The sequence below is a fragment of the Rhagoletis pomonella genome, unplaced genomic scaffold, assembly GCF_013731165.1.
Source record: "Rhagoletis pomonella isolate Grant_MI unplaced genomic scaffold, Rhpom_1.0 Rhpom_scaffold_00004, whole genome shotgun sequence".
NCBI lineage: Eukaryota > Metazoa > Arthropoda > Insecta > Diptera > Tephritidae > Rhagoletis > Rhagoletis pomonella.
Window position 1 is genome coordinate 940,695 of NW_023458558.1, and position 15,061 is coordinate 955,755.

The window sequence follows — 15,061 nt, forward strand, 5'->3', positions numbered from 1 at the left end:
CACCTAAATCCACCACCCTTAATTCACCACACCTCAACTTTCTCACCACACCTTAACTCACCTCAACTCACCACACCAAAATTCACCACACCTCAACTTTCTCACCATAACTTAACTCACCACACCTGAATCCACCACACCGTAACTCCTACACCCAATTCCACCACACCGCAGCTCACCACACCCAATTTCACCACATGACATGATATCACTTGATGTGGCATCAAAGGCAACATCATTTGGCATAAAATGAACCAAAATAAATAAGATTTAGATAGAGGTGAAAAAAGGGATAAAAAGGAAATACAACTGAAGAGTGTGCGATGTTATATTGTGGTGTGTTATGCTTCATATGTTATGTTATTTATTCTCATGTTATGGTTATGTTATGTTATGCCAAGTACTAAGCTAAACTCCCCTCCACTTAACCCATTCCAACTAATGTTATTTTAGCTCATTCAACTTACATAAACTATCCTTAATTTTATCGGTTGAATTTCAACCGCTGGGCGAACACTAGTTACATTAAACGAGCAATTCTTGCATATATATATATATATATATCCATAGGGTTCTCAGAAACGGCTCTAACGATTTTGATGAAATTTTGTTCGCCGATAATGTTTTGGATTTTAAGGTTATCTGAATAGGCATTATCTTCGAGAAGACTCGTATAAGGTTGCCACCTGTTCGAAATTAGTTACAAATTAATTAAATCATCATAATATGGGTACCAAATGGAAGGTATTTTAAAGATCCCTAATTTAAAAATATATTTAATATGGTTGCCACTTATTTTGAATCGCATATTTATTTAATTTTTCTGTAAAGAAAAGGTAAAATATTACTTTTCATGGGAACTAAGAGAAGGTTCTTAAGCAATGCTTTCCTATATACAAAATGTTATCTCTTAGGATAATAGTGTAAGGTTGCCACTTGTGTTCGATTCTACACAATTTATCTAAAACATGGCAATATGGATATCCAATGAAAGGTATTGTGGAGACCTTTGGTCAGAAAATATTTTCCAGCAGGGTAGCCACGTTTCTATGTAATACAAATTTTTATTTTGTTAATTTCAATCAGCATTTATTTTATGTATACACAATACATATACGCTCAAGATATGTAGCATTCATTCCAGCGCATTTCGGAATAGGGTTGCCACATAAATTTTAGAGTAAGAAATATATTTAATAGACATCGAAATCCTATTTTTGTTTGTTTATTTCCAAAATATTTTTTGAAAGCTATCCAAATCTTGAAAACTTTAAAAAGTTTATATACGCCGGGCAAAGCTCGGTCAACCTGGTACTATCAAAATGAAATTGTGAATTGCAATTTTACGTGTAAATGAGATTGTGAATAGCAATATTAGTGATGAGCCATCTCATTTTATGTGATTTATTTTCATTAATATAAACTGATCTATCTACTGTATTAATTTTTTTATCGTTATTGCCTTCATCTTTAAATACACAACCCGCGACAAAGTCGCCCGCCTTGGGCTGTTTATTTTATTTTATTATTTTTCAAATTAATTTTAATTATATTTTAATAAAAGTATAGCTCATTGTCTGATAGAAACCATAAAAATAAATCCAGAATTTTTAGAAATTTTGTGGGTAAACATTTTTTCACTTACTTCCATATAACGAATGTTCGTATTTTATTTTATATAAAAGGAAATGCGCTAAACCGTTTCGTTTTTTTTTTTAATTTTGACGGAAATGGGGAAAAGTACAATTAAGCTCAAAAACTTACACTTTTTTCATTAATTTAGTACAATTTAAAAATCCCAAATATCAACACTGGTTTAGACGAGAACCCTTAATGTACAGTCAAGAACAATTTTCTCCAACATTTCTTAACCGAATTAGATGAGTTGCATTTGGTGTGAAATCTGGACACCAGGCGCAGATGTATTATTCTTCATGCTAGGTAGCGCCAGAATCGATTCTACCTAGCTAGAAAAGAAATTTATTTTATGAAAGAATTCTGGCCATCAGTCAATCAAGTAGAAAAAGTAAAAATTATTATTCTTTCGGAACCATACTAAAACCTCACAAATTTTTAATAAAACATATCGCACGTTCAATAATATAACGAAGTATTTCCATGGCTTTATTCAGCAGGTTTAAATAGCTTTATGAAAAGACATTTTCATACATTTTTCAGTTTATAAACCTTTTTTAAAGCTATTTTATTTTTTATGAATAAGGCCACAAAATTTCGATTTTGTGATTTTATAAAAGTAAGCCATAAATTAAAATAAACGTCTACGACAACAAGTAGCATCCAAAGAGTATCTTTTTTTTTATTACCTGAAAATTTGGATAAATAAGAGCCTTATAACATTAAAAAATAAAATTGCAGCATGGTGGTTTTTGCAAAAAATTAATATAGCGAGTTTTGAAAAAATAGCTTTTACATGGCTAGCTTTTTTAGCTTTTCGCCTTTCCTCTTCCATGAAGATTGGTCTGTTTCTTTTTTAATACCTCTTCCACTAGGCACCGAAACTACTACGTTTTCTTGCAGTTTTCAAAGTTCATACGAAGGTGGATACTGCCAAAAGTGTATAAAGAAGTATTTTGCAAGTGTAGTTAACATTTGATGCTACTTTCTTTCAGAGTATAGAAAGATTTTGCACTGACATGAAACTACCTTAAATGCTGACACGTTACCTACCAAAAACTAAAAATCGGAAAAAATTTACATAGCGCACTTTGCAAGCTTATTAATTGCATAATGAAATCTCCAAAAACTTATGGGAAAATTACTATTTTAGAATAAGTTGAAATTTTAAGGGTATTAGAAACATACTGAACATAACTTTGTAAATTTCTAGACGCTAGTTTTAAGTGTTACATATTTTGTTTTTATTTTTTGCAGGAAAATCTGTGTCTTCTGGTATGATTGAGCGACGTGCCGCCAAATGTGGCGATGGCTCACGCTTTCTCATCGACGAATTCGTCCACAGGGATCAAGTCTGGGGCTACGGAGACGAAGATATACAAAACGAGGATGGCATTGAATTGGCCAAGATGAAATAAATTGCACAATTTTTAACTGCATACATACATATACATATGTATGTATATATAATTGCCAATGGAGGCTCTTCAAGCGTGTATTAACTTCGACATTTGTTCAAATTTTTTGTCATTTAGATTTAGGTTTTATAATTACAATAAAAACGTTTTAATTCTGCTAGTTTAATCTCTGTTCACACTCTGTTTGCCTTGAAATTCAATGTACACACAATTTTCATTTTTTTCTTAAGTATGCAAATTCGAATGTAAGAAAGTAAGAGTTTAATCGCTGCTATGACCATTGAACTGACACCGGCTTGCTTTGTAATATTCGAAAATTAAAACTTAAGTTATGCACAGACTTTTTTCTGTTTAAATACATATGTACATACATATATCGTCAGGAGGTGCATGACCCTACAAGCCTGGCATTAGCTCCAATGCATATACATATGTACATTAACCTACATACATACGTATATATGTACATTTATTTTCTAATTCTGATTCTTAAGCTCATTTTCTTATTCGTTGCTATGTACTTTGCTATGAAAGGAATTTTAAATTAACTACACACAATTAATTTATTTAAATACTTTCTATCCTTGAGCAAGTATTCACATACATATATGTGTGTATACGTATAGATGTGTGCGTACCGAGTGGTCTGTTTTTGAAATAATGGCATTCCTTCAGTTAAGTTTTTGATATCGTGCGGGTCGGTTCAGCCGCGGCTTTAGATTTTCCTACACAAAAAAAGTTATCGCGAGCTAAGAATTTCTACAGAGAAGAATTTCTAGAGAAATTTCAGGCAAGCAGACTGAATCAACTGTTTATTTGAAATTCGCATATTCTTTTGTTTTCAGTGAGTGAAGGGTCAAAACTGTGATATATTAAGATCTATGTATATATTCACAAGCACGTACCTACATATTTGTATCAGGATGTCCCAGGATATATGGTTTTTTTTTTATGTTGCGAATTTAGACGGTGACCATCTGTCCTGTATTGTACGGGACAGTCCTTTTTGTTAGTATGTTGTCCTGGTAACTTTTTTGTTTATACGCAGATGTCCTGTACTTCTTTTGAATGCCCGCCTGCTGTTGTGTAGTTGTGTAGGGCCTGTGATCAAGCCCAGTTTCCGACTAAAATAAACCCAAAAGAAAAGAAAATTGTAGCAGAGGGCAGCTTAACAATAGGTGGGACATTGCTGGTGCCATTCCAATAGTCAACACTAACTATGCAGTACCTCAAAAGTTTCAACCGAGAAAATCTACTACTACGCTTGACTTGCAAATCCAATAAAATAAATATCCTTTAAGTAACAAAGCCGATAAACATATAGGTTTATACATGTATTCTAATATAAATAGCTAGCCGGATTAGATATCAACGTTCGGGATCTTTTCTATACTGAGAAAATCGTTTATTGAGAGAAACATGTTAAGCAGACGTAACCCTTTTCTCAGCGTAGCGTACTATGGTTGTACCAAAGAAATGCTGAATGCCAGCCTAATTTGTCCAAAAACTAATTTTACAAAAGTATCCCGACTCTAGCCACTCTTAGCTAGTTCAAACAAAGCAAATTTGGAACATATTGCCCTAATTTCATTGCAATAAAATGCACCGTGTAGAAGTGCATTCGGAAAATGCATATAAAATTCCACACGTTTGCAAATAGTTATTATTAGCTTTCGTTTGGTGCAACTAATGCCCCCTAAATTAGATCCTTAGGACTGCCGTACATCGTGATTCTTAAAATGACTGTATTCTGATAAAAGTGAATGAATTGATATTGTATTTGGCCTCTTAACATTAATCACTACTAAGCCCTCTAATATAGACAACACTAGAAGTCCCTGGTTCTTATCTGTACAATAAACATCTAATGCACATTTTCTTACGTGTTAAAATGAAACGTATATTTATTTATTTATATTATTACTGAAATCCAATACAGGATACACACATATATCTAGCTTAGAGTGAAATGTTGCTAACTCCACTTTTATGCAATGCTTCGAAAAGGATTAAGGTAATTGTTTTATTATTATTATTTTTTAATATTCAATGGATGGAAAATTTGTTTATCTAATAATAATAATAATAATAATAATAATAATAATAGAATGGCGTTAACACATATCTTAGTGTTTGGCCGAGCTTCTCCTCCGACTTGTGGCGTGCGCCTTGAAATTGTCGCCGACTGTACTTTTATGAGAAGGTGTTTTTTTTCATGGCAGAAATATACTCGGAGGCTTGCCATTGCCTGCCGACGGACGACCGCTGTTAAGAAAAAACCTTTTTCTATATTTTTTGCGATGTTGCTTTGACCAGGGCTTGAACCCTGGTGCTGATGAGTGAAAGCGCGCACTGCTTACCACTGCACCACAGCGGCCGGCAAATTTGTTTAGAGGCACCGAAATTCTGATAAGTCAAAAATAATACGATATGTTTTAATAAAGATCGAATCCTTCTGATTCCTATGGAGTTTTGCTATGACCCAATCCGCAAACTGTTGTATTCAAAGTTTTGCGAAATAAGTACCTACTTGAAGAAAATGGCTATAAGACTTTTTCCCAATAAATAATTTTATTTTACCCATTTCTATTTGAATTCAATTTTCTTATTAAATTAATTACAAAGGGTATTTATCTAAACGCGTAAATGCCTCGTAAACACGTAAACCTTGTAAATTTAATTAATTTTGGATGGAAAACGAGGCTTTTACGTATTTAGATGAACACCTTTAAAATTTTTACAAAATTGAGTATCCGGTAGTTTTTTTTTTAATTCGCTTTGATTTTTCAATTTTATTTTTTGTCGAAAGTACTCTTTCTTATATGGAAGAAAATGCATAACACCGTCAAAAAACTAGTCACACACCGAAATATTCAGGCTTTGTGGTGGTTTTATTTCGTAGAAAAGAAATCTGTTATGCTCGATTGTTTTTGAGGACTTTTAAGCGCCTTTTGATGCAAGCTTCCCAATAAAAATATTTTCGTCCGTCCCACTTCCTAAATTCCTAATATCGAGCTCGTCAAATTTCCAACATTCGTTATATATGTAGAGTCAGCAATGCATTGAAAAATAGCGTTCGTTATACCGAATATTCGTTATGTCGGCATTCCTTATACTGGAGCATTTTTTGCATTTTGTGTATTTTGTATTGAATTTTAGTTTTATTAAACAAATTTCAAGGAAAAGTAAAACATACCATGCAAGTATGTACGTTTTTTTTATTTATTTTAACACGTAAGAAAATGTTGAAATTTGCATTGTGACACAGTCTGCCGCAAGTTTTAAGAAAAAGTTAAGTGCAGAAATGGATTCCTCACGTCAAAAACCCATTGCAGCAAGTTTTATACAAAATTTAAGAATTTCTTCACGAGACTACAGCAAAATTCTAAGTAAAAGAAAAATATTTTCGGAATTTGGCAAACACCAAATTGATTTTGGACCCATTCTTGGACAAATTTTCTTAGAATAACATGTAGAATCCTTCTATGCTATACGCGCAATGTTAAAAAAAATTCACCCGCCCTACTGTACACACTTTTCAGACGTAGAAAGGTCGACAATTGTGCGGTATTGAAGCTCAATCGCTAATATTTTTCAGGAAGTTTGTAATTTTCATATATATGTACATAGATGCATATGTATGTCCATATATCGCTGACTTACTAAAAGTTCATCGCATGACGCGTTTGAAGTTTTCAATTTGCTCCCAAAATGCAGAAAAAAAAATTCTATTATCTTCCTACGCGGAAACTACAAACGATTATAAACATTTAGCACCAAACTCTTACAAAATAAGAAGACTGTAATTCGCATCGTTTGCTCAAAAATTTGTGTGTTTGAGTTACGAGGGTATTTTATTAAATGAACGATATGTTCATATATACAAATGTACATTAATACACATTCACATATATCCTTCAGAACGCTTCTTCAAGGATGGAAAACCAAGAAAGCTTCGCTAGAAATAGCGATGCACCGCAACAACAACCGCCAGAAACATCGATGACAGCAGAAAACACAATAAAACAGAGCTCCCAACGCATTAAACGCGAAGCGAGTTGGCCTTCGGTGCTATTTTATATACACTTGAATATACTTGGACTCTATGGTGTTTTCGTAATGTTCACCGGCGCTTCATTCCTGACAATTTTATTCAGTAAGTTCAAATCGAATTCACCAAAAGTTATTGTTTAAACGCCATTGATTTCAAATTGTGTACATATCGTCGTTTAAAGTGCAAAACCGCGTATCAACAAAATGCAAAACCGCGTATCAGCAAAATGCAAAACCACGTATGTGAAGTTGTAGAAATTCATTTTCTAGAGCGTAAAAACACACATATTTCTAAAGTGTTCTCTTTTTTATAAAACAATCGCATTTCTGGCTAGTATATTTCAGGACGAATGTATAAGGATTGAGCCAAGAGCTTGTGTGAGCAAATCCAATTAATGTCAGTTACGCGGTTTTGCAGAATGACGAAACGCGGTTTTGTACTTTAAACGACGATATATATGTTGCATCTTTATACATAGGTATACATCGATAAATATATATCTACGGGTTATGTACATAACGTTGCCTTAATATAGAAAATTCCTAACTCATTTTCCTTTGAAATTAAGCTCTGCATAAAAGTCGGTAGATTACTCAATAAAGACATAATCGAATTTAAAACCAACTACTTGTTACATCAATAAAATACTTTCAGGTTTTCTTAAAACAATAAGACCTGTTTAAAATGTCTTGGGTCAAACATATAAAAAAATTTAAACCCTAACTATTTTTAAACGTCGTTTTAAAGGTCACGGTTTTTTTATGTATCCAACGAGACCATTTTTCTTAAATTCTCTATCTCAGGAGCAATACCGTTACATTTATTTTGCCATCTGTTCTCGATCTGGAAATTTTTGATTTTGTCACACAAAAAAGGTTATTTTCCACACTGTGCGACCCCTTGCAAATGACCTAAATGCATTTATTTTTTTATTTTTAAGCCACATGATATGAAATAGTCTCATTTAAACTATTTAATTGTAATTATCCTTTCGTTGTTGTGCACACTGGCGCCTAAATGAGACTATTTACAGCCACTATGGTCTCGCAACAAAATATATGGATGCATTTTTATTACATATTTAATACGAGTAGAAACATAAACATTTTTTTACCCGGAAATTGTTTTTAAACATTTTATTAATTTATTTAGCCTTCACTTTGACCTTCCTCGGTATTTTGGGAGCGACAGCTGGCGCTCATCGGCTATGGGCGCATCGAACATACACAGCTAGCACGTCGCTGAGGCTCTTCCTGATGCTGTGTCAGACCTTAGCTGGACAGGTAAATAATCCCCCAAGTATAAAAGATATTAAACAATTCCAATATTTTTAGGGCGTGAGAGGAGAGGTGGCCTTACACAATTTTTGTTTTTGTTTTGTACTTAACGGCTTGAAATACAAGATCCAAATGTGATGAAATTTACAATAAAAGTTGCTTATTCCTTAATTTTAAGGTACAAAGCTACATCTAGTACCTTAAAATTGAAAAATAAGTCAATTTGTTTTAAAATGTATCACAATTGAAACTATTTTAAGTAGTTAAGCAAAAAAAAGGGGTTAGGCCACTTTTGCTCTCACGGCCTCAATTACACATACATATGTAATAGCGTGGCCGAAAATCCGCTTTTTTAGATTCTGGATTGGTAATAGCAAAAATATGGTTAATTATGCTTTAAAATAAATCTGTATGAAATGTGAAAATTGTTGTTCAGTATCCTAGACTCACCCAAGTCCATCAAAGTTCCAGTACTAAAAAAATATGTTTCTTAGCTAACTTCGATTCTCCACAAAAAGGTCCATAAAACCAATTATGTAGGACCAATACTTTCGAATATTATTGTAATTTTATTAAAAGACGTATTAATTAATTAATTAATTAATTTTTTTTTTTAGTATATTGAACTTTGATAGACTTGGGTGAGCCTAGCATATTGACCAAAAATTTTCACATTTCACACAGATTTATTTTAGAGCATAATGAACCGTATTTCTGCCAATACCAATCTAAATTCTAAAAAAGAGGATTTTCGGCCCACGCTAATATGTAAGTGTGCATTAGGCAAATGACTTTAAATTAAATACACCAATGAGTAGAGAATGCGGAGCCATGAAAAATCTAAAAAAGTAATGTAATAGTGAATGTTTGGGGAAAAAAATGTAAATATTTTTGTACGAAAAAAACATACATATGTATGTACTTATAAATATGTATGTGGGAAATTCTTTTTCAACCGAATTATGACTGCGATCAAAAACTGGTTTCTAATTTTTTATTTTTCTTTTTTGAATCGATTGACTTGTGATAACAACCCCCAACCGCCATACAAATAGATACATATACATATATATCGTCGTTTAAAGTACAAAACCGCGTATCAACCGAATGCAAAACCGCGTATGTGAGTGAGGTTGCATAAATTACACTGGATCACAAATTTTTGTTTGGTTTTTGTTCTCCAGACCCCGCCACTATCCAATTTCTATGTAGAGGGATACCGAAAATCCAGTTTTGTTTTCTATGGATACGTTTTCAAGATATTTTCAATTTACCGTTATTCTGGTTAAAGCAAACATTTGTTCCTGTTAATCACGTATATCTTACGAACGAATTTAACAATCTTAATATAAAATGCGGAAAATGAAAGCTAATAAAATTCTCCATAGACCGTATATACATCACATTCCGATAGGACGTATAGTTTCTGACAAATTAATTAATCATACCATTTTTTTTTTTTTAATGAAAAAAATCAAAAATTTAACAGAAGAAAAATTAAAAAAGTAACAGGTTCTGTGCCAAATTTTTGCATCTGTGCTAAAGCCTGTTCTGTTACAAACAAAAATTAATGGATAAATAAGAAATTTTGAGTGGTCAAATGCGCAACGATTTTTTGTATGAAATATAAGCAGAAAAGCGTGTTACTCTAGTGTACGTGGCGTATGAGTAACTTTCTTTCCTGCTCATTCTTCATACAAAAAACCGTTGCGTATTTTCATTTGACCACTCATTATTTTTTATTTATTCATCGATTTTCTTCATTAGTAATTAGATTTTTTTTTTTGTAACAGACCAAGCTGATTAATAAATTTGCCAGAAACTATAAGTCCTATCGGATGTATATATGGTTTATGGAGAATTTTATTAGCTTTCATTTGTCGTATTTTATATTGAGATTGTTAAATTGGTTCATAAGATATACGTGATTAAAAGGAACCAGTTTTGGTTAAGGAGAATAACGGTAAATTGAAAATATCTTGAAAATGTATCCATATAATAACAAATTAATTCAATTTCGGAATCACCGAGCAATTTCACATGGGAATTGAATAGTGGCATCCACAGAACATTTTTGCTGTAAACCGAACACTGTAAAAACACTCATATTTCTAAAGTGTTCTCTTTTTTATAAAGCAATCGTATTTTTGGCTAGTATATTTCAGGACGAATGGATAAGGATTCAGCCAAGAAATTGTGTGAGCAAATCCAATTTTTGGCAGCAAATGGCAGTTACGCGGTTTTGCAGAATGACGACACGCGGTTTTGTATTTTAAACGACGATATTATTTGACCAGAAGTTTAAGCATTAGCTTAGTTTATATGGAAGTAATTACATTGGCTAAGTCTTTCATAAAAACTAAGCTGCTACTGGCTGTCAAATAAAACGCCTATTGCCCAACTTCTCCGATATTACGTTCGTTGTTTCTCCAGTCATAAGTGAATTTGTCGCAAGCGTTATATCGAGCCCTAACCGCCAAAATAACGTAAGAGACATATTTTTCAAAGTTTCCTGTTTGATGCAGAAATGCATCCAATGGCTCTAGGAATATTTCTGCATCAAAAATAACAATTTAAAGAAAATGCCGCTTACGTTATTTTTGGCGGTTAGGGCTCGACATTATTTCACTGGGATGGTAAAAAGTACATGCATACTTTTAAGTTTATGCATCTAATAGTTCGTTCCCCTAGTAGGCAGTGTAGTCTAAATTATACTAAAACTTAATGGGCTATAAAAACTGTGTACTCAAAATTCCAATTAATTATACCAAACTGCAAAAAAACGGTTGGAAATGTAGCATCAAAAGTTTTTTAAGCTAGTAACTGCAAAAAGAACATTTGGAAATGCATCATCAAAACAAAAATTTTTTCGAATAACGAAAAAAAATTTATCATCAAGAGCACCCGGCGAATTTGCAACCCTGTGCATGCGTTTAGCTGCTTCCGAATCCATTTTGAAAACCTGTGTTTCTGCCGACATCTGTGGGTCATTAGCGTTTATAACTAGCTAAACTTATTAACCCTTAAAGGGTAACTTTATTTTACATACTTTAAAGGTAATCTTCGTCAAATCGACGAAGTCCGCAAAGTTTTTGCTGGGAGAGATCTGGGATGAAGATCAAGGAAGTCATCACCTCAATTTCAGTAATATATTCCATGTTTATGTTATAGCCAGCCCGGTCAAGTTAGACATTCAAGGTTACAATAACTCGCATACAACTGAAAATTGGTACGAGTGTTGCGAACACCATTATGAATGAAATGTCTAAAGTCCCCATCGATCCCATGTCTGCAAAAAAATTTATTCAAGGTCAAAGGCCACATAAATTGGTTTTTCGCATTTTCCAACAAGCGGTAAGATAAGGTTCGTTACAAAAATAAGTGAAATGAGAGTGTAGGTTATGCAATTACTTATCTATAAAAACCGTTAAAACATATTTAAACCTAAAAAACTACCATTTCTGAGAAAAAGTGATTCAAGAAATTGTGTTCTCCATAAAATGCACAATTTCTTCTGTACTTGTGGGGTAGTGTCCCTGCAAAAATCGCGACTACTCCATGCATGCATGTAAAGAGTACTCCCGAAGGACCAAGGAGTACTCCAAAATTAACCACAATTCATATAAAAAATATGGTCCAATTAACATTGCGATGTCCTAGGGCAGGACCATATACTCCATCTGTGCATTACATCAGAGTAGCACACAACTACTCCCAACATACTCCAATGACATTATCGTTATATTTTTTCGTTTGTACACGCTTTTGTTCTTCACTTCGCAGATGCTTTTTTTGAAATTAATAAAAACCAGAAACAAAAATTAAAAATTACATGTTGCCTCTGACGACATTCGAACCCGAACATGCTGGGAGCTAAGAACTAACAGCTAGCATCTCTACACGTTCAGCTACAGCCAGACATACAAATGTACATTCAAATGCTTAACTTCAATCACATGTCGTTAAAACACGAGCAGTGATCGGGTAACAATAAGCTGGTGCAGAGACACGAGTTGGTCCGCTACAGCATGACAGAGGAGCACTTTTGTAAGTACTCCAATATACCACAAATAGACTACATGGTCCAACGATTTTTGCAGGGGTATTCGTCGCGTTTTCTTAACGTTATTTCTCCGGCGTGCCTACGTCACGACTTATTCTAGTCCTAAAATTGTAGCCCAAAATTGAATTTCCGATCCGAGTGCCATATTTTATCAAAACCGTGCAGCAGTTTCTGAGTGAATAGCAGTCTCACATAGTGCATATTTTAATTTTGATCGAATTTCAAATCATCATATCAATGAAAAGAGTTCTTAATTAAAAAAAAAAGTAAGTGCACCTGGGCCACAATAGAGAAGTGAAACTTACGTTACTTATCTATTTTGTCTCATAACCAATGTATACATACACATATCTGCTTTTGTTTAGGTTATATTTTTTCTCTCTTTTCTATCTAGATCCCTACCTCTACCTCTGTTCGTTTTATTAACATTCATGTTATTCTGTTTTTCCTTTATATTCATTTTTATCTTTATACTCTATCGATAACAAAATCGATAATAACGTCCAACAAAATATCGATAATAAAACCGATATATAGATAAAAAATCGATGGCAAAATCGATGACAAATTCGATGCAAACTTCAACGGCAACATCGATAACACTATTCGTAGCAAAATCGATTAGAAAATCGATAACAAAATCGACAAATATCCATAACAAAATCGATAAATATCGATAACAAAATTGATAAATATCGATAAAAAAATCTATAAATATCGATAACAAAATCCATAAATATCGATAACAAAATCGATAAATATTGTTAACAAAATCGATAAATTCGACAACAAAATCGATAAGTATTCATAACCAAATCGATAAATATCGATAACAAAGTCGATAAATATCGATAACATAATCGATAAATATCGAAACAAAATCGCTAAGTATCGATAACAAAATTGATAAAAATATCGACAACAAAACCGATAAAAATATGGATTATTTTATCGATAAGTCTCGAGAATCCCGAAAATTTCTAAAATCCCAAAATAGTTCCCAGATTGAATCTCTGTGTCACTCTCTATATCCTTTCCTCTTTAATTACTTTTATTTTAGTCTTTCTTCCCCTATCTTCATCTCTACTTTACCGGTATCCTCATCCTCCTCTTTGTCTTTACATTTATGTTTATCATTTTCTTCATCTACATATCCCCTTCACCTTTGCCCTTATATATATAAGTAAAGTGTTTAAATTTACCTTTGTCTTAATTTTTGCCTTTATCTCTACGCATCTTTGGTTTTGTTTTTCTACCCGAGCGCACTTGTGCACAAGGGTATATTAATTTTGTTCACATAACGGTTGTTTGTAACAGCCAAAACGAATCGAGATAGATATAGACAAATGTATACATAAATACTCAGAATGAATAGAGAAGTCGATTAAGCCATGTCTGTCTGTCCGTCTGTCCGTCCGCGTGTACACGATAACTCCAGCAAAAATTGAGATATCTCAACGAAATTTGGTATGTTGGTCTCCATTTATCCAAGGTAGATTGGTATTGAAAATGGGCGAAATCGGACTGTAACCACGCCCACTTCCCATGTAACGGTAATTTCCAGAAATACGAAAACTGCAATATTTTAGTAACTACTGAAGATAATTCACCCAAAATTGATATTTACAATAATTTTCAGACGAAAAATAAGAATATTATAAATTTAGATTTTAATCTTATGCTTACATGTGTATATCTTGATAACCGCTGCACCAATTTCTTCCAAATTTGGCACAGTTATTGGCCTTGATACAACATACCAAATGGCCGAAAATTTAAAAAATTGGACAATAACCGCGCCCACATCCCATATAACGGTAATTTTGAGAAATACAAAATCTTCGATAAATCAGTAAATATTAAAGCTAATTTATTCAAAATTAATGCTTGCAACAATTCCTTACCAAGAAATACGTTTATGATAAAATTTTGAAAAAGGCGTGTGGCACCGCCCACTTATGATCACATATATGTATCTCGGTAACCGGTCTACCAATTTATACCAAACTCGGTATGGCTATTGTGCTTGCCAAATAAAAGCAAAACGTTGAAAATTATTGAAATCAGCTAAAATTGAGGCCGCCTTTCATATAAAGGTAAATTTCAGAAATGCTTGAAACGTCAATATTTCGAAAAAAAATAAGGACGCTAAATTACTCAAAGTTGATACACCCCCGCTTACCACGTTGTGGTGGCTTTCGGAAAGGTGAAAATCATATATTTAATACTTACGCCGAGTATTTAATGTTCGGCTCCGCCCGAACTTAGACTTTGTTACTTGTTTGTTTTTCGAACCGCTGAACCGAATCGACAAAATTTTTCATCCGGTCTACGTCCCTGGTAATAACATTTTATATTTTGATGTTAGAACTATTTTCGAAATACGAAGAAATAAAATAACTCTACGCCATGCGAGAACTCCCTTCATTCAACGAGTAGCGTTCCCATCTGGTGAAAAGGTTAAATTCAATGCTGGCGGTTTAACGCCAAACGAGTTCACTAGCTTTAACTAAAACTTTTCTTTATTAGAAACTTAACTTTCTGTTTTTCCATGAGAATTGTTAAACATTTTAAGACAAGCACACAGGCCTACATAATTAGCAAGTTTGGTAGG

At 33.2% G+C, this 15,061-nt stretch overlaps 2 protein-coding genes across 4 annotated transcripts in view; one reads left to right on the forward strand and one right to left on the reverse strand.

Moving 5' to 3' along the window:
- LOC118736777 (acyl-CoA desaturase-like) overlaps nucleotides 1-8,385 on the forward strand; it is a 26,856-nt gene extending 18,471 nt beyond the window's left edge. Inside the window, exons 6-8 of one of the 2 annotated variants that reach the window (XR_004992769.1) lie at nucleotides 2,893-3,091; nucleotides 6,975-7,209; nucleotides 8,260-8,385. Coding sequence is in view for 1 of the 2 variants with exons in the window: in XM_036466806.1 (XP_036322699.1) it covers nucleotides 2,893-3,053 (161 nt within the window). In the remaining variant the exon portion in view is untranslated. Of the gene's footprint in view, nucleotides 1-2,892; nucleotides 3,220-6,974; nucleotides 7,210-8,259 lie in introns of those variants that run through there. The other variant, XM_036466806.1, reaches the window with a different exon arrangement.
- Nucleotides 1-15,061, reverse strand: part of LOC118736779 (acyl-CoA Delta(11) desaturase) — a 112,762-nt gene that overhangs the window by 85,332 nt on the left and 12,369 nt on the right. The window lies entirely within an intron of this gene.